Source organism: Miniopterus schreibersii, assembly GCF_964146895.1.
Source record: "Miniopterus schreibersii genome assembly, chromosome: 8".
NCBI lineage: Eukaryota > Metazoa > Chordata > Mammalia > Chiroptera > Miniopteridae > Miniopterus > Miniopterus schreibersii.
Window position 1 is genome coordinate 31009671 of NC_138109.1, and position 25559 is coordinate 31035229.

General features: G+C 51.8%; 1 protein-coding gene across 4 annotated transcripts in view; it reads right to left on the reverse strand.

Moving 5' to 3' along the window:
• The window catches only part of TTC39A (tetratricopeptide repeat domain 39A), a 49161-nt gene that overhangs the window by 7400 nt on the left and 16202 nt on the right, over positions 1-25559 (reverse strand). For 3 of the 4 annotated variants that reach the window (XM_081144579.1, XM_081144580.1, XM_081144581.1), the window contains exons 2-12: positions 23361-23465; positions 14843-14974; positions 13917-13993; positions 12591-12658; positions 10794-10858; positions 8826-8925; positions 7329-7394; positions 5634-5742; positions 5079-5146; positions 4940-4999; positions 3997-4158 (exon numbers count right to left, since the gene is read on the reverse strand). In XM_081144579.1, the coding sequence (XP_081000705.1) occupies positions 3997-4158; positions 4940-4999; positions 5079-5146; positions 5634-5742; positions 7329-7394; positions 8826-8925; positions 10794-10858; positions 12591-12658; positions 13917-13993; positions 14843-14974; positions 23361-23465 (1012 nt within the window). Of the gene's footprint in view, positions 1-3996; positions 4159-4939; positions 5000-5078; positions 5147-5633; positions 5743-7328; positions 7395-8825; positions 8926-10793; positions 10859-12590; positions 12659-13916; positions 13994-14842; positions 14975-18680; positions 19014-23360; positions 23466-25559 lie in introns of those variants that run through there. The other variant, XM_081144582.1, reaches the window with a different exon arrangement.

A 25559-nucleotide genomic window follows, 5' to 3' on the forward strand; every position in this document is an offset into this window, starting at 1 on the left:
CGGCAGGAAGATTCACAGGGACCCCGAGGATGGACTTTCCGGGCAAGGGGAACAGCTTGAGCAGAGCCTGTGAATGACCGAGGCTCAAATAGGTAGCATAAAGTATGGGATGCATGAAAGAAAGGGTGTGAGGCCGTAAGAGGGCGCCGGACCCGGGGTCAGGGCTCAGTTCAGGATCCCTTGGCGGAACCGCCTTACTGTGTGCTGGGCGCTTTACCTACATCACGTCACTCGATCCCAAAGACAATGCCGGAAAGGAATTTGTGCCCACCCTTTGCTTCCTGGGACCTCAGAGCTGCTGGGGGCAGAGCTGGGAGTGACCCCAGGCTTGTGTGCCTTTAAAGACCTTGTCCACCGGATCCACAGCCGCCCCTGATAGGGAAGGTGCAGCTGTGCAGACCCCCCCTTCCCCCTCCCAGACATCCTGAGAGCTGCGCCCCTTCTCCTAAGTCCAGTGCCAGAGGAGCCCGGCTCTGTGCTGCTCCCCAGTGGCCAAGCCTTGAACCACAGCTCCTGCCACCGGGGCTGCTGCCAAGGAACTACCTGCCATTAGCCCAGAAAGAAGTGCAGTGGGTGGGGGAACCGGGGCAGGACATCCTGGAGGCTAGTCTCTGGGGAAGGTGGAAGGCAGCCTCCACCTGGCAGCCCCACCCGTGCTGAAGCCCAGGGCTACTTCCAGTTCTACCCTGACCTCAGCACCTCAGTCCGCCCTCCACAAAATGCGGAACAGCTGGTTTTTGTGGGGTGTGGTGGGAAGAATCTCCCCTGGCTGAAACCCGCATTGGAATTCCTGGTGTCACCCCTGCCTTCTCCCTCTTCCCCATCCTGGCTCTGAGTCACTAAGTCCTCACAATTTTACCTCCCATCCAGCTCTGAATCCCACGGGACTCGTGCTGTCACCTCAATTACTGCACCAGCCTCTACACGGCTCCCTGCTCCAGGCCACCAGGGATGTCTTTCTAGTGCCCTCGTTTATATGGTCTCCTCACCGATCTTCCTGCTCCCACTCCTGCCCCCTGCAAGCCATTCCCACACCATGCCAGTCAGATCTTTTTACATCAAATGACATCAGTCCGTCCTTGAAGTGCTCTCACGCTGTCCCATCACACGTCGGATAAAGCCCACACCCCCTCTCATGGCCTGCGAGGCCCCACCCAGTCTCCCCCAGTTTCCTTTCCAGTCTCCTCTCCCACTGTTTCCCCCTCCCTCACATCATTCGGCTGTTTCCAGAATACATCAGAGGCACTCAGCCTCAGGCCAGGGTGCCCAGCACCTACAGGAGGGAGTTCTTAAAGCCCAAATCTAAGCCCAAGCATCGAGGGCTCCTTCACTGTCAGACTAAAGCCCAAACAGCCATGTAGGGCCCCCAGTGACCTGCTTTTCTGGCTCCTCTTCTGCCAATTACTCCCCATCACCCCTTAAACTCACCCCAGGCCTTTCCCTCTATTTTTCCTCTGCCTAGGATGTCATTGTTCCTTCTCTGCCACACTTACCCACTGGCTTGCTCTAACAGCCCCCCGACAGCTCACCCCCCTTGAGTTACCAGGAGGTGGGGTGGATACAGTGACCTAGAATTGTGACACCCATGGGCATCAAGTTATCAAGGGATATTATGGGGCCACATTGATGGAAAGCAGCAGCCGTCGCCTCTGATGGAAGTCCTGTCTCCCCAGGGTTATCAGACTATTTGCCCATTGATTCCACACATTAATATTTCTGGATTACTCTACCAGGGCTTGTGCAGTCAGTCCTGTCTTCAAGAAGCTACAGCAAGTGGCTTAAAGGGGATGGTTTCTCCACAGTCCCTTACACTTCTACCCATAAACCAAACCTTCACCTGGTGACACAGAACCTTTTAGCAGCACCCTGGCTTCCGAGCCTTTGACTTTTCTGTTCTCTTGGCTTGGGGTGTCCTTTTACTTCCTCCATTCTCCACCTTAATTCCTCCCCCTTCAAAGCTTGGCTCAGATGTCTCTTCTTCCAGAAGCCTCCCTTGTCTTTGTGGCTGTGCTGCCCAGAGCTGCCTCTGAGCTCCCCTTGGTTTCCCCCATTGCAGCACTAAGCCCACAGTTGTCACCACCTAATTTCTGGCCATCTCAAGCTGAGGGAAACACAAAGGCTCCACAGGGCAGAGAGGGATGCAATAACCACAGGCCAAGCCCCTAGAGCTGAAAGTTAGTGGACTCTGTGGTGACCAAAGACTGGAGATTAGGAATGAATGAGGCCCCCGAACTCAGGGTTCTACAACCCCCACTTTCACAGGAAACCCTTCTGAGGAAAGCGCTGGAGAGAGAGGGGGTGACTACTCCAAAGTCACACAGCGAGCTAGAGACTGAGCTGACTCACAGCCAGACTTCCTGACACCTGGGAGGCCTGGCCCTCCCCTCAGCAGCTGTGTGCACCCCCACCACCACCTCTTTCCCCTGTGGGTAGACCCAGCCACCCACTTATTCCACAGGAAGGCTTCTAGGTCACTTGTTCAAAAAGGTTCCCCAAGTCTGTTCTCTTATTGGGAGTGGGAAGTGCTGAGGAATGAGGGCCGGGCCCACAGAGGCTGGGCCTGAGGAGGAACCTTTACTAGCAGAGTGGTCTCAGGGCAAGCTGTGCCTCCAACAAGGGAAAAGCACAGGCCTTTGAGATACACAGAGGTGCCTTCAAATCCAGTATCTGTCACCAACAGCCATGTGGGCCAGGAAAGCCACATACCCTCTCTTAGCCACAGTGGCCCTTGTGTGCCCATTGGAGATAACTTCTACCTCACTGGGTGCAGTGTGGAAGAAATGGCAAGTGCTGGGCACTCGGTGAGAGCTCAGGAAAAGCCTGCCCTTCCCCCAGCCCCACAGGCCCCAGCCCCAGGGCATTTCCTTTCAGCTTGGTCCCCAGGCAGGGGTACTGAAGAAGGACTTCTGTACAGAGGTGGGAGGGGTGAGAAATAGGGACTTAAGGACATTGGGACACATGTGCTATGTATTTGCCAATACCAGATTGATGCTCTCTGATGATCTAGAGGATTCTAAAACTCTTTGTTCAGAATTCTGTGCTATCACTACTATGGCAACAATGGCTAATCCTTATTTCCCCACTTACCTGGATGTTATGTTTTCACCTACAGTGGGTACCTGTTTTGCTTTGTTTTGCCTAGATGGCATCTCTTTAATCCACCCACCCCCACCCCCCAATGCTTCTTTCGGGGACATCACCTCACTTTTCTTCTGGGAACCACCCTTCTTCTGCTCCCCATCCATCAGTCTTCCCACCCCCGTTTCCAGGCACTGACATGCCAGACCAATGAGGCTCTGTCGTGGGGCTTCAGTTGAAACCAAAGGGAAGATGGGAGTTAGGGGCAGGCAGCCCATGGGCACCCTGCCTGTCACATGAAGAGAACCTGCCTGTCCAACAAAGATGTCATAGAGGAGAGCACAGTCACAGGTGGAAAAACCAAGCCCAGATGACATCATTTGAATTCCTGGATCCAGCCCTACCTGAAGTCAGTTTGCCTAGAATTTTCTGTTGTATGAACCAATGAGCCTTTTGTGTTCTAAACTCCCATAGTCCAATACAGTGGTCACTAGCCCATGCGACTTTTAAAATTTAAATTTGAATTAAAATGAAATAAAATTGAAAACACTCGGTTTCCCAGTTGCACTAGGAACATTTCAGGTGCTCAGTGTGGGCATGTGGCTGGTGGCTACCGTATTGGATGATGCAGGAATTTCCACCAAAGCAGAAGGTTCTACTCGACAGCACTCACCTAGGCAGTGTAGGCCACGTTTCTGTCCCTTGTGACTAAAAATCCTGACACATTATAGCTCTGAAGTTTCTCTGTTCCTCAAAGTCTTTAGTTCCTTCCAACCCTGAGTCCTATTAGAAGTTATGGCTCTGTTTAAATTCCAGCTGGGACATCTGTGTTCAGTTAGGCCTTTGGTCTAGGGCTGCAGGGCCAATCTGGGTTGACCTGGCCCCCCCAATGTCCCCCAGCACTTGATGTGAGCCTACCTTGGACCAGGAGTTCTCCTTGCTGAGCAGGTCGGCATAGAAGTAGGCCATCTTCCACTGGCCCTTGTAGGTGAAGCACCACATCAGCTCCCAGTAGCACATGTGGTGGAACTGCTTCCAGTGCTGCTGGGCCTCGCAACACTCCTCAAAGCGCCGGATGGCCTGTGGGCACCTGCTGGTCAGCCTCGGCTGGTGCCCAGGCCCATGCCCGCCCCATTCTGCACCCTCTGCATCGGCCCAACTCCGCTGCAGGCCCAGCCTCCTCCAGCACACGGCGGTCTAGCCCTGTGCCAGGAGATTGGCTTCCAGTCCTGATTATACCCTGAGTCTTACATGGCCTTGGGCCCAGTTAGTGCCCCTCTCTGGGGCTCTAGTCTCTCAGTCACACAGTGAAAGGACAGCACAGAGCTGTAATACAGGGAGAACAGGCAGTGGAAAGTGTTAATTTAAAATGATATAATATCTGTGCTTTGGAGCAGACTCCAAAGGTTTCAGTAGCTACTAGGAAGTAGCCTGGACCTGGGGCATCTGTCCTGCTCCCTGAGGAGCCACAGCCAGGCCAGCGGGAGACCCCAGGACTCCCCATTGCAGAGTCCATCCTGGGCCTTGGCTCAGTGCCAGGGTCTTGCCTGGACTGTGACCCTCCCCTCTCCAGCCCCTTGGATGGCTCCCTCACCTATGTAGCCCTCACCTCCTGGCACCAGGTTCCACTGCACTCCCCAGGCTCCAGCCTGTCACCACTCCCTGAGTAAGTGTCTTCCCATGTTCCTGCCACACTCCGGCACCTCCTTTTCTCCCTGTCAAAATCCTACCCACAAATGCCACCTCCTCCCTTGACTTCCCAGACTGCCTTAGCAGTGCTTCTCCCGCTCCCAGCAGGCCCTGTCCCTGAGCATGTCTGTGCGTCTCACTTCCCGCTGGCCGGGGGGATCCCCTTACTCACCGAGTCAATGTTGCCTTTGATGGCTTCAATTCGCCCTGCAAAGAACAGGAAGATGGCGCCCTGCAAAGAAACCAGTGTGGGTCCAGGAGCCCTGGGTCGCTCATGGTGGTGGGGGGATGGCGCAGGAGGCGGAGCTCACCTTAGGGTACCGCTTCAGGTAGGGCCTCAAGAGCTTCTCTGCCTCCTCAATGTTGACGTTCCCGGTGCCTGAAGGAGGTAGGGGTACAACACCTGTCACTGCCACCACCAGCTCCTGTGATCCTCCCAGCGCCTACCAGGGGCTCCTCAGGGCCTCTGTTTCCCCCACTGTGAAATGGGGATAACACTCTTCTATCTCCAGAAAGATGTGAAGATGAAATAAGATAGTGCAGATGTCACCCTAGCATATCCCAGGGCTCAATAACTAAGAGTCCGTGCCCAGAAGCCCAAGGAGCCTCCTACAGTGTCCTCACACCCTCTACAAGGTGGGCATGAACATTCCCATTTCACAGAGGAGAAAACTGAGGCTGGAACCCAGTCAAACTCTGAGGAAGTAAGTGGTCAGCAGGCCTCAGGACAGTTGGCGTGGCTCTGTTGTTTGTGGTTTCAGTGTCCCACCCCCAGTCTCGGGCCCAGTCAGCGTGTGTAGTCCCTCACCCCCACGACCCCTGCCCATACCCGAGGCACCCCGCGCTGGCCCCAGGAGCATGCTTACCGAGCACGAAGGTGAGGAAGGTGTGATAGCACAGCAGCAGCATGACGCAGAGCACGGCTCGGAAGCTGTGCCCCGAGGCCCCCTCCTCCAGCTGCAGTAGCCCATAGTCCTGGGGACAAGGGGGCAGGCTGAGGCCAGCGCTCCCTAGGGCCCACCTGGGGCCAGGGAGGGACAGGGGCTTGGAGGTCATGGACAGCCGTGAGGGCAGTGCTGCTGGAGCTGCGGGCAGGGGGCAGCTCTAGGCCCAGGAGGCGGGGTAGCTCTCCCAGGCTGTGCAAGGGGCTACCCCTCTTGGTGCCTGGGCTGCTTTCCCGGATGGGGCGCACACTGCTGCCAAGGCCAGCGCAAAGTCTTGGGCTGGGTGTCCCCACCTCCTCAACAGCCCGTCACCCATCCCTCCCTTTATTCACCTGCTTGGCCTGTGGTGGGTGCTGAGGCCCTGAGCAGACCCAGGTCTGGTAAGGGGATGAGGAATGACAGGGAGGCAGATAATCCTAACCACAGGCTCAGGGCACAGAAGGGATCATGAGGACTGTGGTCTGGGAAGGCTTCCTGGAGGAGAAGGCTCCAGAGCCTGACTGGGAAGGAGCAAGAGGCCAGGCCCTACTTGTATCCCTGTCTGCAGGCTCTGCCTCGCAGACTATCCTCCAGGGTGTTCTTGTTTTCTCTACTATACAAATCTGACCTGCCTCCCCCCTGCAAACCCTCCACGGCTCCCTGCTTTCAGGATAAAGTCAGAGTTGGAGATGGTGCTGGAGGTCTCTCCATTCTGGCCTCGTCACCCTCTTTCCTTGGCCAGGCAGGCCATGCTGTCCCCTCTCTTGGCCTTCCTCCCGCTCTTCCCCGCCATCATCATCCTGAAATCCTACTCCTGACCCAAGGGCCTTCTTAAGAAAACAAAACTGAAAGGGACCTTCAGAGCCTGTGGCCAGTTTCCTGGCCTGGGCCGTGGACTACAGGTGGCAACAAAGATTTCAGAGGTCTGCAGACAGGTGTCAGGAAGCAGAGGGTCCCATGCAAGGCCTTCCCTCCTTAGTTCTCTGTCCATCTGACGGTGTCCAGGAGACACCTCAGCCCTGTGCTGGTGCGTGCCCAACATGGCTCTGGCTCTGCGCTCCCTTCCTCACGAAGGGAATAGCCTTGGCAGACCACACAATCCAGCTGGGCTTTTGTAAGACTTTGGTCCTCATAGTACTTAGTTATGATTGTGCTCTTATCATGCCAAATAATATAGGTGTTCTATGTTGTATATTTACTTTAAATAAGCTTAAGTAAAAATTATGAGCTACTTTTGAGAAAAATAATATCTAAGTAATAATAATATAGACATGGCAAAAATCAGCAAGGGCCAGAAAAAGTTCAAGTTTGAGAAACACTGACCTGGTCTTAAAAAAGCCCCTTGTTTTACTGAAAAGAGGCTCAGACTTACAGGGAGAAGGGGATGATGACTTCTAGGCCAATGCTCCTTCCCTCACACCAGGCCTCCTCCACCAGGGAGCCCTCCCCGATCTGCTATCTGGTACTCAGGTTCCTGCCCTCAGTAAAGCCTCAGTAAAGTGAGTCTGGTTTCCACTCTCAAGGCCTGATGCATAGTAGGGCTTCCCTTGAGCATGTCCCAGATGGTCCCAGGGGAAGGGTCTTGCTTCAGGTCTTCTGGGGCGGGGGGGCTGAGGGGCCCAGAAAACAGGCAGTTACCTTGTTTCCTGAAAATCCCACAAATTCCAGAAGCCGCAGGATCCTAGTAGGAAGCATGGACAGCGTCTGCAGGACAGAGGTAGGTGGGCACATGGAAGGGCAGGCTGCCGTTCCCACTCCCCAAACCTCCAGAACCCTGGGGTGCAGGCCCCATGTCTGCAATGCCCCCGGTCTCCTGGAAAGCCAGCTTCCCCAGACAGAGAGGTATTACAGCACGACAGGAGCGGACTACATCCAAACCCTGGTCTCACCACTCCCAGATGGGTCACCTTGAGCAAGTGATATATCCTCTCTATGCCTCAGTTCCCTCATTTGTAAAATGGAAATAATAATAGCCCCTACTGAATAGGGGTCTGTGCAGATGGATCAAATTAATCTATGTAAAGCACATAGAAGGGCTTCCCTTGGGCATGTCCCCTGGGAACATAGAAGGGGCTGCACATAATAGTCGGCTACTGTCGTCATTATCACACTGAATCCCTACTTTGCACCAGGGGCTCCATCATTGCATTTGATCCTCAGAATAGCCCTGCACAGTAGGGTTTACTGAACCGTTTGACAGATGGGGAAACAGAGGCACAGGTAAGTGATAGGCCATGTCCAAGGCCCCAAAGCTCATCAGAAGTGGAGCCAGTCCTTGAACCCAAGATGGTCTGGCTATAACGTGCTAAAGCAGCCAATGCACTTTGCAGCTGTATTTTTCAGCACTTGGCCTGGGATCCCTGCTCCCATTTTACATATGAGGAAACTGGAACTCAGAGTGCAGCAGGGACCCCCACCCCAAGGCCTGCTCTTGGAACAACGAGGCTTTGCCTGAAGTGGAGAGAGAGCTTCCCACCCCTTATCCCCTACCCCATCACACACACATTTTTGGAAAGGCCCTCAGGCTAGGAGAGGAAATTGTCCACAAGCAGTTCCCTTGGGCATGTCCCTGGAGCAGGCACAGCTCTTCTTAGACTCCCTGCCTCAACTCACACTGTTCCTTCAACCTAGAATGCCCTCCTCTGCCCGGAAAACTCCCCCCACCTATGGATGCTTCAAGATCCAGCTCAAATACTACCCCTTCCATGAAACCTTCCCCAACTCCCCCAGGAAGGAGTTTGGCTCTCCCCGGTCCCTGTGGGTTACCAGCTGTTTCCGGGCCTGTCTCCTTCCCTGCCACTGGTCAATGTTTAACCACCAGCTCTCCAGGGCTGAAAAGGCCCTGATTTATTGTCAATTTCTAATGCTATAAATACTGGCACTATGGTAGATTTTAAGCTTTCAACTTGACCTGGGAAGAAATGCACAGAAGGGACTCTGGAGCCAATGCCTGCGCCCACCCCACTCCCATCCCAGCTGTGAGTCCCCCAGGCTGCATCATGTTTGCTTCATCGCTGGGCCCAGCGTTGGCACAGGGCCAGGAGCTCAGCAAAGACCGTGTGTGGAGCTGGGATGTGAAGGAAGATTAATCTTGAGCCCAGACACTGTGGACATGGGAGGGCCACTCCCACTCACCAGGTTGAAGGCGCCCACGCCAAGCTTCACACCTCCTTCAAAGTGCCTGTGGTTCTCCCCCTTGCAGTATTGTGAGGACTGCACGAGGCTGTCCAGCTCCCTGCAGAGGGAAGCAAAGTCCTGTTTCAGCCACATATTGGGGGCCGAATGTTGGGGGCCATTCCAGCTGGGCCTAACGTTGCCCCATTCCCAGCTGATCTCAGAGCTCACTGGTGGTAGAATTATAACAGTTCCAGCAATCCAGAAAGCTGATATTCAGGAGTTTCCAACCACATCTCCCACCCTAATAACATACTCTTCTCCCCTAAATTTCAGTCATAACAGCCATAGCTCACCTGCCTTGTCCAACATCTAGGCAGTTGCTTGTGCCCTGCATTTTGTCTAAAACACTTTCTCAATCTCGGCACTACTGACATTTTAGTCTAGATCATTCTTTTTTGGGGTGAGGGGGCTGTCCTGTGCATCATAGGATGTTTACTAGCATCCCTGCCCTCCACCCACAAGATGCCAGTTGTGACAACCAAAATGTCTCATTGGGGGCAAAACTACCCCGTTGAGAACCACTGAGCTAACTCTAACACCCCCTTTCCAGAAGTCTTCCTGCAGTCTCCTGGTTAGAAGAATCCAGCCCTCTTTCCCCTGGCCACCAGTGTACAAAGCCACTATCACAGCCTGCCTGGGACAGGACAGAGGCTTTAAAGAGGCGCCTGCCTTCTTCCCTCCCCCCATGAGCTGCTGCCCTCCCAAGTCTCCCACTCTAGGAGACTGACCCCCATCGAGTCACTGTGTAGGTAAGAAGGGCCTCAAAGAAGGTCCCAGGGCCTGATCTGGTCTGGGTTCAGGGAAGTCTTCCCTCAGGAGCTGACATCTGAGCTGAAAACCAAGGGATGAGTAGGAATGAGCCTGGCACAGAAAGAGTGTTCCTGGCAGAGAACATGTCCAAAGGCCGTGAGGTAGGAATGAGCTTAACATGTTTGAAGAACTGAAGGCGTGCCTAAATGTCGGAGGCGGAACAGGGTGGGAAATGGGGCAAGGAGAGCAGTGGGGCTCTCAGGAATGACTTGGCAATGACTGGGGAATTTATTCTAAGAGCAAGAGGAGCCTCAGGACTTGGCAGAGGGTGACCTGACAAGGTTTGTGCTTTGGAAACATCACTCCGGCAGCTGGTGGGGAGACTGGAGGAGCCAGAATGCTGGTCTGGTTCCCCTCTCAAGATTCCAGCACAGACCCACAAAGTATGCGGTGCCCGCATACTGCATGGTGCGTTACACCCAGCAGTACCCTACAGTCAAACGCAAAATATCTCTGCTGGGAAATGGTCATATTAAATGGGGGAAATAGAGATGATAAATAGTCTCAAGTCAACTTTTAATGGAAAATGATTTTTGATGCCAAACCTGGGCTGGGGGTGGATGAGCTTTCAGAGCTTTTTGGATTTTGGAATACTGGATGTTTGTGGTACCATGTTAGGTGAAAGTGCTCTGTATTGAGTCTTCATTCTTTCACCCATAAATATGGCCTATGCCTTGCCCAGTGCTGAGATGAAATGATTTGGCGCTTGGGTAACACCCATCTTAAGAGGGGGGTGGGAGCTTTGTGGACACCATCACTATGTACTGGGAGAGGTGAAGGAAGGCTTCATGGGGAAAATGGCATTTGGACTGAGCCTTACTGGAGCTGTAGGAGTTCTGCTGCTGTGTTCCTCCCCCACCAGACCAAGGTGTTTGTGCAGAATCTGTGTCTTATGTTCCCCTAGTTCAAGGTCAGGCACAGAGTAAGCATTCAGGGGAACCAACAGATACACCCAGGAAAACCAGGGGAATAATATTCCAGAAAGCTAAGATCCTGAGGGTGCAGAAATCTGCCTGAGGTCACACAGCATTCTAGGCTTCCTGCCTCCCACAGAGCAGCCTGAGGGGCACAAGGTAGCAGGTGCTGTGCCCCAGGCCCCCAGCTGGCCCCACTCACTTGTAAGTCTGGTAGCTGTTTCGAACCTTGATGCCGCCCTTGATGAAGCTCACCATGTTCTCATCCTGCAGGAGGGAGAGATGCTCAGAGCTGGGCCTGGGTGGGTAGCCAGAGGCTTGAGAAAGATCGTAAAAGGCTATGGGCCCTGCCTTCCCCTCCCTGGGTCCAGCTCTATGAGGGGTCCCCGTGGGAATGGGGTCAGAGGTCAGCCAAACCACCTCTCCCTACCCTTGGGACTTGAGATGAGGGTCTTGCTTACCAAACAAGACCTCCAAAATGCCCAGGGCTTGACTACAACCCCCCTTTACCAGCCTTGCATGTACGCATACTGTGTGCTTGGAGAAAGGCCTGGAGGAGATGCTCCCCACGATCAGGCGCGGTTCACAGTGCCTCCTCCAGGTGGAGGAATGTGGGAAAGGAAGACGGGCGTTCGTTTGGATTGTTTGTGTTTTTATCACATTTGTAATTTAAAGCCCTAATACCGACAGCCCACCCTGCAGTTCCACTCCTGAACTGGATGAACATGGGCTGTGGAAGTCACCTTCAAGAGTGTGCACAGCGCTGCTGCTCAAAGCAGCCAAGAACCAGAATCAACCCAAATGCCCTTGAGCGCGAGAATGAACAGGCTGGTGTATTCCCCGAAGGAACACCACGCAGCCACAAAGGACTGTGCGAAGAAAGCAAGTCCCGCACAGCTGGAGGCCTTACGAAAGCTTGACGCCAACTAAAACATAATAAGCTGTTCAGACGCGAGTCAGATGAGAAAGGTAGTTTTTAAAAAAGAGGGTTGGGGTGACAAACAAAACTCTAGCTATGGTTTCCTCCTGTGTAGGGAGGCAGGGCACAGGGTGGGGAGGGGCCCAGGGGGAGGAGACTTGGTAGCAGTTTTCCGTTCTTGGTTGGGTGGGAAGTTTGTGAGTGTTTACTTATCATGTGTGATACTAGAATAAACAAATAAAATAAAAGGCCATTCATGGTGCAACTATTACAGTGATCCTAATGAAGGATTAGGAGTAATCCAGTTCTAATCACTAGAGGTCCAAAAAGATAGAAAAACGGCAAACAAAAACAAACAGCACCCCAACAACAAAATTTATGTGTGCTTTCCCACACTCATATGCATATTTACATGATGATTATGTGTGATAATTATAACCCAAACTTTTTGGTAAAATCATGAGGCGATGGTCTCATAATTACCATTGTGTGGTAAGGAGCATGGGCTCCTAGTCCGACAGACCTGGGTTCAAATCCCAGCCCTGCCATTTGCTAACCACGTGACCTTAGGAAAGTGGCACCTTCCCTCAGACCCTCCCTTTTGCAAGCCTGTGAGATGAAGATTAGATAATATATGTAAACGTACATAAAGACAAACATGCAGTGTGTGTAAGGTATGTAAAAACCACATAGCTGTAATGTTTTCGCAAAGCCTGTTGTAGATGCTACAAGTCAACTTTTTCAATGAATCGAGTCAACTTGCTTTCCAATAAGTCAGGTGTAAAGCAGGCTTTGTGACAACGCCTGTCATCCCATGTGACCTTTAGCAGGAAAACAGAAGTCACGAGGTAGATGTGAATGCTGGTAGTGATGGAGCCCATGTGCTCAGTGTGGAGGGATAAAGCCCATCACCTCTACCACTGAGCCCGGGCAGGGCTGGAAGTGTCCAGGTGACTGAGCCTCAGTCCTCTCTTGAACCCCAAGGGGGCTGATCGTGGCTGCTAAAGACCCTTCTGTCTTTGACATGGAGACCCATCTTCTGAAATCCCCAGGCTGCTTGTACGAGTAGAGGGTTCCTACCTGCAGGAAGGTCAGGGCAGCTCTCTGCAGCAGGCATTCTGCGTAGCAGACCTCAGCGTGGATTTCCTCTGTGGGGAGAAAAACAAAGCCCCGGGGCCTCCTGGGACTCTTGGCAGAAGGCTGGGGCCAAATTCTCCCCACCCCCACTTCCCAAAAGGCCAAGGGAGCCTGAGTCAGCACCCTTCTCATCCCCCTCCACCAATACCGAGGTCAGGTTCTGCAGCACTCACACGGTTCTGAACTAGCTTACATCTCCTGCTCCCTGGTCTTCCACCTGGCCCCGACCCCACCACCCAGAATGTCAGCACAGGGCCCTCAGCCTGCTCTCTTGTTCTGCAAGCATCGCCATGGCTCTGCACCAACCCCCCGATGGTGCTGGGCAAGGAGAAGGCACTGGGGTGAACCAATGTAAAAAGAAGCTGTGGGAGTCAGGGAAGGAGACCTAACACAGCCCAGTAGTCAGGGAACATTTTCAGAAGGGACATTTGAGTTGAAAAAGTAATGAAGGATGAGGCAGGAATAGCTTTCTAGAAAGAGGCCCAGGACAGCCAAACAACTCCGATGCTTAGGGACAGCTGAGGCCCAGGAGGTTGAAGTGGGGGTGAGGTGAGGAGAGAGAGGGGCCAGGGAAAGACAAGGAGGGGCAGAGGACTGCTTGCAGAGGGCCTTGAGCACTGGTGGAGGATTCCAGATTTGGTCCTGTGGGCAGCAGGGAGCCATGGGAGGTATGAAGGAGGGAATGGCACAATCATATGCACTGTTTCTTGCTGGAACCTTCTAGGGCTCTCAAGGTGGGGAAAGCCATTTGCCCTGATATTGAAGAGCCCCAAATTGTTCATGGTTGCCCGCTGCTACCTCCAGGACTGCCACATGTGGCATAGACACCGCATGGCTCCGGCAGCCCAAACCATCTCTTCCACTGCTTTCAGCTGCACTGTCCCGTGTGCCAGCTTCTAAAACCACATTCCCTCTGGGCACATGAGGTCACTACCATAATTAACCAGCGGCCCTAACTGCATACACGATGCTCAGCCCACCCTGGCCTGAGGAGCGGAGCACATAGACCTGAAGACAGCATTGTCTTTCCTGGACTTCTAAGTCTGCAGCAGGTGATGCCATCAGGCTAGGGAGTCTTATCTGCTCCCCCTTCACCTGAGAGCCACTCCTCAAAAGGCCCCAGGTCTGGCCCATATGTGTCCCAGCATCAGGCCAGGGCTCAGCCCCCTCAGTAAAACTGAGGGGATAACTGCCCCTTCCTGCCCTGCCAGGGCCTGAAACTGGGCTGCCTGGGGCCAGCAGGGTTGAGAGGACATCTGGATGCCACACCTTCCGTGAATTGATCCATGGTAGGGCGGTGCATGAGGTTGCTGAAAGAATCTGTTACTGAGGATTTCTTCCGGTACCTGAAGAGGAAAAAGGGGCCTCTGGTCATTCAGGGAAGGTATGTGAGGGTCCCAGGTGGGCTCCAACCACATCTTCTGCCCTTCCCATAGGACTCCACACACACTGAACTCCTGGCAACTCTCCCAAATCCAGGGCTTTCTCACACCCGTGCCCTGCTGTTACCTCCTCTCCCTCCTCTGCTCCTAGTCAATCTTCACAAAACAGCTCTGGAATCACCTCCTCCAGGAAGCCTTCCTTGCTCCTCCAGCTGAACCCTCAGAACCCCTTGAGCTTCCCTGAATCATGCTCTATGTCACTGCTTTTGCTTGTCGTAACACCAGGCAGTGAGAGTATTAAACCAGCCTGAGTCTGATGATTCCCTGGGTGGTCAGTACCTGGCACATAACCTAGCCTAGGGCAAGCATGATTGTGTGCCCAATGAATAACGACCGCCTGCACACAAACATTCAGGGTCTACTGGTCCATTAATTTAAGCAGTTAACATGCACAGAACACCAATTACATAACAGGCCCTGTGATGGGTATTTTCACTCAGTCACCATGACAACCCTTTTATAGACAGGGAAAGTCAAATCCCCAGAGGGACTTGCCCAAAGTCAGAGTTATTAAGTGGCAGACAGAATTTGTCTCCTCCCAGTCAGGCCTGGCCTCTGGGAGCCCCTCAGTGAGTGGCTCAGACAACAAGATTCCCGAGGCAGTGCTGACTCCGACAGCTATTAGGACTTGGGGGCACATCCTCTTAGCCAAAAGCAGCAGCACTCATAATGGCATTTTAGACACTGGGATAGGCCAGGGTGTCAGAAGGATGGGCCTCATGACTCCTCAGCCTGCCCGTCCCATGGCCTGACCTCTGACACAGCAACTGCGCCTCCTTCATCATATTGCCAGCAAGCAGGATGTCCTGAGGGTCAAAGGTCATCATAGCTTGCATCTCCAGGATGGTGGCATATGTCAGGGAGTGGTACATGCTCTCCTTGGTTCTGCCAGAGAGAAAGGACGTAAGAGTGTCAACTCCTAGAATGCCAGAAACAGCTGGCCCTGTGCCAGCTCCCCACCATTCCCTCTCCCATTCTGCATGGGGGGAAAGGGAGGTCCAACGAGGGGCGGGGGAGACTTGCCCAAGGTCTAAAGACCTCGGATGCCAGCTGAGTGGCTTTAAATGACTTTCCAAATCTGAGCCTCAGTTTCTCTTCTGTTCCATAGAGAAAGTAGCAACAAGGCTGCTATAAGACTCAAAATTGGCCTGAGGCCGAACCTCCCTGCATTTAGCCAGGTCCTGCCTCTAGCTTTCTGCCTCACCTTCCACAGGCAGAGCCCAAGTCCTGTCTGTGGGATCTCTTCTGTCCTCAGCCCCACCCCTGGGCTTGTCCAGTGCTTGTTCCCTAGGCCTCCTCACTGGCCCCCCACCTCCTGCCTCTTCTATTCCACCATCTGATCATGTCGCTCTTCCGGTTAAACCACGGATGGGGAACCTTTTTTCTGCCAAGGGCTGTTTGGATATTTATAACATCATTCCCGGGCCACATAAAATTATCAACTTAAAAATTAGCTATGAAAAAAGCTCCTGGATTTATTGAATTTTGAGTCCCGCCTGCAGTTGCCTTGGCAGGGGCAGACCAAATGATTTCGCACACCATATACGGCCCTCAGGCCAGGCATTCCCCACCCGTGGGTTAAACCCTCCGCAGTTTCCACGTCCCATGAGATAACACTTGGGTCAGAGGCTCCACACAATGCAGGCCCTGCCCACCTCTCCAGCCCAGTCGGCTTGTCACTTCTGCTTCTGCCCTGTGATCCGGTTGCATTCAAGATGAACCGCACATGCTTTCCTCAAGAAGATCCCACACTCTCCCTCCTCCCAGGTCTTTGCACATGCTGTTCCCTCAGGTTGAAATGCCCTTCCCTTCCTCTCATGTCCCCTAACTGTCAAGGCCTTCAAATGCCTCCAAGGCCACTGGAATCCAGGGCTCCCTCCTCAGGAAGCATGTGTCTATACCTGCGGCAAGGCTCACACTGAACTTATATCAGCAGAGGCACAGCTCTCCTCAGACTGTGGGCACCTGAGGGACAGAGCTTGTGTGAGATGCTTCTCTGTCCTCATCAGCAGTGTACAGGACAAAACGAGCCTACCTCAGGCAGGAAGCCTTCCCCTCCAGCTCCCTCAACTAAGGGCATGTTGGGGCTGGGGTGAGGTGGGGCACACTTAGTCTAACATGGGGAGAGCAGCAGGCAAGGAGGGATGTATTGGGGGAAGTCATAATGTGTCTGGCCCTTGATTTTTGTTTCTGCAAAATGGGGGCAATAATGCTGGCCTGCCAGGTGGGGCTGCCTGGGGAGTACCCTTGCCTGGCACACAGTAGGTGCTGCAGTGATTTCACTCCCTCCTCTATATCCCCTTGTTAATTATTTAAGAAACTCCTCAGTGCCAGGCTTATGCTGGGAACTTCAGGGCAAAGAGGATGACGAAGGTGTTTATAGGCTGCGCTATTGGAAATCACGTGACTTAACCCATTTTCCTGCTTTTCTCATTCACAAAACACCTTTGTAAGTTAAGCTGCTCTTTTACTTCTGGCTGACCCTCAGGTGAGGGAGTCAAAAGTTTTGAAGGAAACCAATGGCTAGTCCACCCCTACCAGCCCCGGTAGCTATCAGGACACCTCCCAGATCTTTGCTGGCACTGTTTAATCTGAGGGCAATGGCTTGTGGAAAGGAGGGCACGGCCTGCAGTAGGGGCAGAACACGGGCTTCAGAGTCTCTCAGAAACAGGTTGGAATCTGGGCTTTGCCAGTTACCAGCTGTGGGGTTCTGGCAAGTCTTGTAGCCTCTCTGAGCCTCAAGTTTCTACTCTGTAAAATGGATACAATGACCCTTCTCTCCCAGGACTATGGGTGGCTTAAATAGGATGCCCAGGCCAGGGCCATATTGCTGATGATCAATAAATGTGAGTCCCACCAAGTCCTGCCAGGGTCATGGGTCATTGCCCCAGATAAAAGCTTTCTCCTCGAAGAGGGGTTTCTCTCGCAGCACACAGACCCATGCCTCCCCAGATAACCCCCTTCCACCAGGCCTCTTTAATTCTCAAACCCCTGCCTTTCTCTTCCTCTCTGCCCCCGAACCCACACCCTAACAGGCTGAGACCAGGTGCTCAGCCCCACCCGCTCAGCCCCACCTGTTGCTGGGCCCAGAAGGAAGAACAGCCCCCCTGGGCAGCTGGCAGGCAAAGTGGAATTTCCAGTTTGAGGCCCAAGGCCACGACGTGCTCCTGGCCCCTCCCCAGCCCACCACCTGGAAGCTTCCCAACTATGGTATGGGCTGAGATTTGGGATACAGAGGTACGACAACCTCCCTGACTTCAGACACTCCAAGTTTAGTTAGTTTGCACTCCACCCAGAAACTAACTAAGGAAGTTAGTTTCTTCCTTGCACCTACAGCATCCAGACCCCTGGGAGCAACAGACCCCTCATCTCTGAGCCAGATCCAGCTATGGAACATAATGCCCACTGGGGTTTCACCTTCTGGGTTCAGGAGAGCTACCAAGATAGGAGAGGGGGCACTGGAAGAGCCCTCAGAAGAGGTGGTATTGGAACCAGAGACTCCTTGGCCATCTGGAGGTCAGCTAAGCCCAGTGGCCTCCAGCCTTTCCTTCCTCTGCCAGTAGTCAAGGCTCAGGGCCTTGTCAGCTACTTGTCAGCCAGCCCTGTCCCCATCATCTGGGCCTCCCAACTCTGGCCCAACCCCCACTGATCCTTCCTAGGACACGCCCCCACCTCAGTCCCAGCCTAAGGCCGCAGGTCTGAGGGCCTCTCTGGGCAAGACTGCTCTGGGCTGGAAGACAGGCAGGCCTCTGCTTCCAAGCCTCTCTACTCACTTCCTCTTCCTTAAAGCCCCCTCCACTTTCTGGTCCTCTCAGACCCCACCTCACTGCCCTCCTCTCCAGCCCAAGCACCTTCTAGGGGATTCATTCCCCTAGTCCACCTTCCATTACACAACCCTTTCCTTTCTGGGACCTGCTTCAGCTCCCTCACTGCAACCAGGCCAAGTGTCTGTCCCTCAAATACACGAGCCCCTCCCTCCATCGCTGCTGGGCCTTTGTACAATTTGTTCTCTCTGCCTCGAAATATCCTCTCCACCTGGCTGACTCCTTCTCATCCAGCCCATCTCAGCTTAAATGTCACTTCCTCCAGGAAGCATTCCAGGGCTGGCTTCATGGTGTGTGATCTGTGCAGCTACATTGGGCCTCATGCCTAAAAAGGCCCCATGCTTGGTTTTATGTTCTGTTATTGTCTTGAAATCCTTAATAATTTTTTAACAAAGGAATGCGTATTTTCATCTTGCAATGAGCCCCAGAAATTATGTGGCCAGTCCTAAAGCCTTCCTGACCAGCCCTCCCCCACAAAAGTTGGGGTCTAGCTATAAATCCTGGCACCCCTATGACCTGTTTCACTGCAAACAGCCCATGCCTTGCTCAGAACTGCAGCTCCAGAACCCAGCATGCTGCTGGGCATGTGGGGGAACTCATGAGGTTTTGCTAAATGAACCAGCAACAGGTGCCCAATCACCCCATCCCCTGGATCACACCTTGACCTCATCATTCCACAGAATGGCTCTGTCTCTGGTGTCTTAAATGATGCCACCTACCCTCCCAACCACAACCTCCCCACCTTCCTGCTTTGGCTCAGTACTCACCTCCAGCCTGTCTTCTCTTCCTGATGTGCCAACTTCTTCAAACCAGCCACTTGTGAAATATTCACTGCTGGGCGTTCCCATCTCCTGCTGCACCCAGTTAGGAACCCTGGCCACACAATTGCCCACTTTCCCCCCACTAACCCTGAAGGAAGCTGCCAGCCACACAGGCCCACTCTGAGCGGAGGGCCCCCACCCCAGCCAGGCCTGTCACACTGAGACTTTCCCCTCCCTCCCCATCACTCCCAACACCAGCCTGGCCCCTCACTCTGGGCAAGGGACTTAGCCTCTTCCCTCAGCAGAACTGGGACATGGCATGGACACACCCTGAACTTCCTGCACCCGCACACCCCGCTCTCCCTCCTTCCCTCCTCGTGGTGGAGGGGCAGGTGCCAGGCCCTCTGTCCAAGGTAAACTCCTCCACCTGCTCCAGACCTGAGACAGCCCAGGAGGCCCTGGGTCACGGAGCTGGGTAAGCCTGGCTCGTGATCATTTTTTCATCAAGAAAAACGGAATGGAGTAGCTACCATGTTCCAGAGACAGTGTTCAGGGGCAGACACGGCATAGAATGGACTTGAAGCAAAGGCAGTGCTACTCAAAGAAGTGACGACTGAAGAAGCCGGGCAAGCGGAGCTCCGTGCCCAGCAGGAGGGGTAACGTCCCCCACTGCACGGGGTGAGAACAATTAAATGAGACGTGGGATTCAACAAGGAACAGTGAATGAAACTGAACCCCAACATCCTTCAAAGTTTCAATGGCTGGGACTGGGGAGGGGAGGCCGTTTTGAGCAAGAATTCTTTTCTGAAGACCAGCAGTTCTCATCAGAAGAGGGGAGGTATTTTTGCTGCTCCCAGACATTTGGCAATATCGGGAAACATTTTTTGGTTTTCACAAGGGGTGTGGGGAGTGTGCTACTGACATTGACTGTTTTGAGGGAAACTCTTAAACTTAAAAAGAAAGGAAAGATCCTCTTCTGGAATGGGACAGGGATTGAGATGGAGCTACACTGCCTCCTATGGGAGGTGAAAGGCGGCCTCATGGGAAGACGGTCTCTCTGTGGTGCCTTCTTTAGGATGAGGGAAGGTGAGGCAGCCCCTCAATGAGGAGGGGACATGGAGGGGTCACTTAGGGGCTCTGCGGTGGGTCCAGCTTGAGGGCCTGGATGCAGCCACAGCATCTGGTTCTAACAGTTTCTTCTGGGCTCTGACTCCCTTCTGTTGGCCCCATGTCTGCAGGGCAGTTTAGAGGTAGGCCAAGGTAGGGCCTCGTCTTAGCTGGGCTGTACACCATGAGGGACAGGCCGGGTCTGAGCTGGGAGTGCAGCAGGCCAGGCTGAGCAGCTGTGACCTGGGGCAGCCCGGCCAGAGAGGGAAGGTGGCCACAGTCTGGGATTCAGGGTCAAGTGCCAGGATAGAAGTGGAGCTGGGGAGCCTTCCAAAAACACTGGAAGGGGAACCTGGATGTTTGGTGATAGAGCAAGAAGGGGCTTGGCCTGCCTCAAATGGGGGCTACTCTTGCTGCAGACCCTGGTTTGCCCAGCCCTGCCCCACCTCAAGCCCAGACACCCTCAGGGGGTGGGGAAGAGGTGTGGGGGCTGCTGCCTGAGCAACTGTGTTGTTTTTGTTGGTTGGTTGGTTGGTTTTAATATGTTTTTATTGATTTCAAAGAGAGGAAGAGAGAGGGAGAGATAGAAACATCAGATGAGAGAGTTATTGATCGGCTGCCTCCTACACGGCCCCCCACTGGGGATTGAGCCCCAGTTCTGGCATGTGCTGTGACTGGGAATCAAACCGTGACCTCCTGGTTCATAGGTCAATGCTCAACGACCAAGCCACTCTGGCTGGGCTTGAGCAACTGTTTTAAGACTCATGACGATCATCACACCTTGGAACCCCCAGAACAATGAGTCAGTTAAGACTAGAGAAACTGAACAGACCAGGTTTGGGGACTTGGGGAAAGAGATCCCCCTGCCTCATTATTTGCTTTTCCTGGGAGCGGGGGGCAACCAGGTGTGGCAGAGGACAACCTAGGAGCTAAAAAGAGGGGATTTAAGGGTAAGCAGACAGTAGACATGATTAGACCTCACCCCTCACCCTGATCCTAGAATGCAGGTAGCCAGGGGTTCTCTGCCTAGGCCGAGGAATGGAGGATTCTTCTCTGGAGAAGCTGACATCTGGGGCCAGCTCTCGGCCAGATCATCCCAAACTTGATGCCACCAGTTACAAGGCTGCTTGGCCCGGACTTTCCAGTCGGCCTTTGAGTGAACTCGCTCTTTAATATGACCACATAGCCAGCCAGGGAACAGTGGGCATTAAGGAAAGTCCCCCACGGGAAGAGGATTTGCCTCATCAAACAGAAATAGGGGACCTGGAGAAAGCTGAGATTATGAAGGAAAAGAATAAAACATTTTAAAAAGAGATAATATTCTGTGATAATAATAATAAATATAGGGCGTCCCCCCAAAATGTATACACACACTTTGAATAATTATAAAGGCAGTGTTTATTAAAGCACATTTCATTTTCGAAACTGAGCTACCCGCTGGTAAAGTGTGTATACATTTTTTTGGGACACCCTGTACTTATTAGAGTGCTTGCTACATGCCAAGCCCTGTCCTAAGGACTCTCATATTCCAAATATAGATGTAAAGAACAGAGTGCACCCGTAAACTGAGAATAAGATGTTTTAGGGAAAAAAGAACATCCAGAGAACAATGAGGAGTGCTAGGAAATTAATCATATGATAACAGAAAAAAAGAAAAGTCAATAGAAGGATATAGCGATAAGATTGAGGAGATCTCTCTAAAATCAGAGAGAAAAAAAAGATAAAGAATTTTGAACCAGGGGCAGGAAGAGATAAGAGGTTTAGAAGAGGACTGATCCAGGAAGTCTAATATCTGACTTAAAAGAAGCCAAGGAAAGGGAAAGACTACATGGAGGAATCACACAAGAGAAGTTCCTAGATCTGAAAGACCGGTTTCAAATAAACTGTACCAAATAAAAAAGACCTACATTCTAGCATGTCATAGTAAAAGCTCAGATTTGCAGGAATGAAAGAGAAGATTCTAAACTTTTCTGGAGAGGGGATAAAGGTCACATGCAAAGTAAGAAGAATTAGGGTTCTCACGGCTACAGCAGATGCTAGAAAACAAGGCGCAATGCCTTCAAAATTCTGATAAGGAAAATTATATTCATGCAACAATTGCTTAAGAACTTTCTAGCCCTAGTCAGTTTGGCTCAGGGATTTAGAGCAACTGAAGGGTCAAGGGTTTGATTCCGGTCAAGGGCACATACCTCATTGCGGGTTCCTGCCCCCTCCCCTTGGGGCGATTTCGAGAGGCAACCAATCAATGTGTCTCTCTCGTATCAACGTTTCTCTCTCTCCCTTCTACTCTCTCTGAAAAACAATGGAAAAAACATATCCTTGGGTGAGGATTAACCAGAAAAAAAAAAAAAAAAGAACTTTCTAGAGGGCATGCTCTGGTAAAATGAGGGAGGAGACAAGAGAGAAAAGGCTGGGGTCAAGCAAAGAGGAAAGAAGCAGAGAGAGTTCCAGGAGACAGCTGGGAGGTGGCCGGTAAAGGTGTCTGTCCTCCAGGGGACAGGTTCTGAGCATTTAGGGGAAAACTCATAATAGTAAGACCTGATGGAGTGGTTATATAGAGTTCAGAAAAAATGTATAATAAATTAGGCAATGAAAAAAGTGAGACAATGATTAACTCTAGAAAGGAAATGTAGTCTTGCAATGTATGACTTGTCTCTGCAATGAGCATTAACTCCGTAGTTATAGTACTGTAAACATTTATTATTGATGTAGCCAAATATTGTGATATAATGATAAGAGGAGGCTAAGGAAGGGAGATGGGGAGAGATAAGAAAGCTAACTTCTGCCCTGGCTGGGTTGCTCAGCTGGTTATCACGTCATCCCAGTATACCAAGGTTTCGGGTTTGATCCCTGATCAGGGCACATACAAGAATCAGGGAACGCATAAATAAGTGGAACAACAAATTGAAGGGGTTTTTCCCCTCTCTTTCCCTTCTCCTCTCTCTTTTCAAAATAAATAAATAATTTTTTTTAAAAAAAGAAAGCTAACTTCTTATTTACCAATAGTGATGTTTAAGTGTAAAAAGTAACAAAAGGGTAAATTTTATATTTGAATTTTATCTCAATTTCTGTTTTTGAAAAACTGAAAAAGTCTAAAAAGAGCAGTATAAGCATATTATTTAGAAAGAAGGCAGTAAATGCTAGAAGAACTGGCAAAATGACTAGCCGTCATTATTACCCTAAAAGGTTTCAGTAAAAGCAACTCAAGTGTTCAGCAGTTTGGAGAAAAATAAAGAAAAGGGACTGTGTTAACTGACGGCAGAGAAACCCCAAGTGGATTCAGTGGGGACAAGAAGTCAAAGTAGAAGAGGCCAAAAGGACCTAAGGAGAAGGAAGTCACAGTGACCTTGGGGAGGCCTGGCTGCTCACAGCTGTGGGATGGGGAGCTTGAGCCATTTTTATGGGACTCTCAGGGGTCACGGTGACCCAGAAGGTTGAAGCTTTCGGCTCCACGGGGATCCTCTCACAGAAGACCTCAGGTTCTCCGCGGCCCAACCACCCTGTCCCTACCCTCACATGCGGCTCGCACAGGCACATGTGCCCTCGCCCCTCCTACCCCGGCCTGGGCTTAGGCCTCACCTGGGCTTGAGGTAGCTGAGTGCTTCTGAGAACTGGTTGGTGAGGAAGAGGTCCAGGGCGGTCATGCACTGATCCAAGGCCTCATGGAGGCTGTTCACGGGGGTCCTGACGAGAGAGACACGGGCTGTGAGACGGGGACTTCAACCCCCCCGCTGGCTGAACAGGGCCTCAAGGGGACCACGTGCCCTCCCTAGTGGGCCTTGGATGCTTGTCACGAGCTCCAAGGATACAAGGATACAAGGATAATTTGGATCCACCTCTAAGTGTTCCTGAAGGTGGGAGGAGAGCAGAATGGGGTGACATCTGAGATCTGGCGGAGAGGGTTTGGGGGGATGAGAACCGGGGATCAAGGAAGACTCAGAAATAAATTTATCTTACCTATCACAAGGGTAAAGGGGATCTTTGTGGCCCTTCTGCCCCATTGGGCTTTCCTGCCCCGCCCCCTGGGGGCACAGCCCACCCACTAAATTCCACTTCGGTCCTTGTCTTCCTGCTCCCTAGGCCTTCTCCGGCCGCCTCAGGCCTGCGCTCTAGAACCCAGACACGCCGTCACAATGGTCTCCAGTGGGCGGCGCCGCCCAGGGCCCTGACGCTCAAGGATGGCCTTCCCAACGGCATCTCCATGTATTCCAGTCCTCACACTTTCCTATAGCTCTTACCACCTTCTGACATATATTTTTAAATTTATTTTTGTGTTTATAGTCTGTCTCTTTCCACTAAAATACAAGCTTCCTGAGGGCAGGAATCTTTGTTTTGTTCACTGCTGTATCCCCAACATCTAGTATCTGATACAAAATGAGTTTTTGATAAATATTTGTTAAGTGAGTGAATGAATGAATGAAGAGTCTAAGGCTAGGAGAGCGAATCTCTGACCGTTCTGGGCCTCAGTTCCCTATTTGAAAATGAGAGATGAAAACTAGAGGATCCCAAAGTCCTATCTGATGATTTTGAGAAGGTCTCTTCTCAAGAGGTCTCATTTGAAGAGAGAAGCTTCCAAAATGGGCCTCAGTGATTTTGCTGAAAGGAGATCCTTTTTCCCAAAAGTTAAGTTTTCCACCAGGTAAACTACATATACCTTAAAGCCCAGCTCTAATGTCTCCTCTTCTGTGATGCATCAGCAGATTGAAACATGTCTTGTTCAAAACTGAACTCTTGTTTGTTCTCCCAAATCTGTTCTCCCCGTCTTTAATAAATGACACCCTTCTGCTCTAGCCAGTTTGGCTCAGTGGATAGAGCACCGGCCCCTGGACTGAAGGGTTCGATTCCAGCCAAGGGCAGATACATTGGTTGCAGGCTTGATCTCCAGTACCCTGTGCGGGAGGCAACCAATTGATGTGTCTCTCTCATATCAATGTTTCTCTTTCTTTCTCTTTCCCTTCCACTCTCTCTGAAAAGCAATGACAAAATATCCTCGGGTGAGGAGTTTTAAAAATTAAATTTTAAAAAATAACACCCCTATACCGAGCTCCTCAAGCCAGAAATCTGATAGTCATCCTTAACACATCCCTCTCCCTGGCCTCTAGCACCTACTCCATCGCTAAGCCCTATCAATTCTCCTTCCTGAACATCTTAACCCACCTCCTTCAGTGCCCAGTGCCCTCCAGCGCAGGCCACCATCATCTTCACCCAGGTCTGATGGGAGGCCCCCCATTCCACTCCCGCCCCCTCCTTCCCTTGCTCTCTCTGTTTGACCATTTGATTCTCTATTCACATCTCTTAACTCTCTTCTTTACTCCCTCTTTGACTCTGTTAGAGTCTGAGTCATTTCTTTAGCTCATTTCACTAATTCTCTTTAGACGTGTCTAATCTGCTAGTATCCTGTCTACTGAGTTTTTCATCTCAATGGTTACATTTTTCATCCCCAGAAGTCCCATTTGTTTCTTTTTCAAATCTGCTTGGCCATTGGGGTCAGTATTTTCTTCCCTACTTTTTGTTTTAAGTCTATCTTTGATTTCTTTACACATTTTAAACACAATTATTTCTATTCTGTGTATCATAATTCTAGCACCTTAGACTCTCAGAGAAACTAATTCTGCTATTTCTTGCTTCTGGTGCCTATTGCTCACAGTGTCTTGTTTCCTTGTGTGTTTTGTAATTTTACCATGAGCTACTATTTGATGGATCCATTTGGGATGAGAACACGTTCCTCCAGGGAGGATGTTCATTCACTTTGCCAGGGTTCCCTGGAGCACCACCACC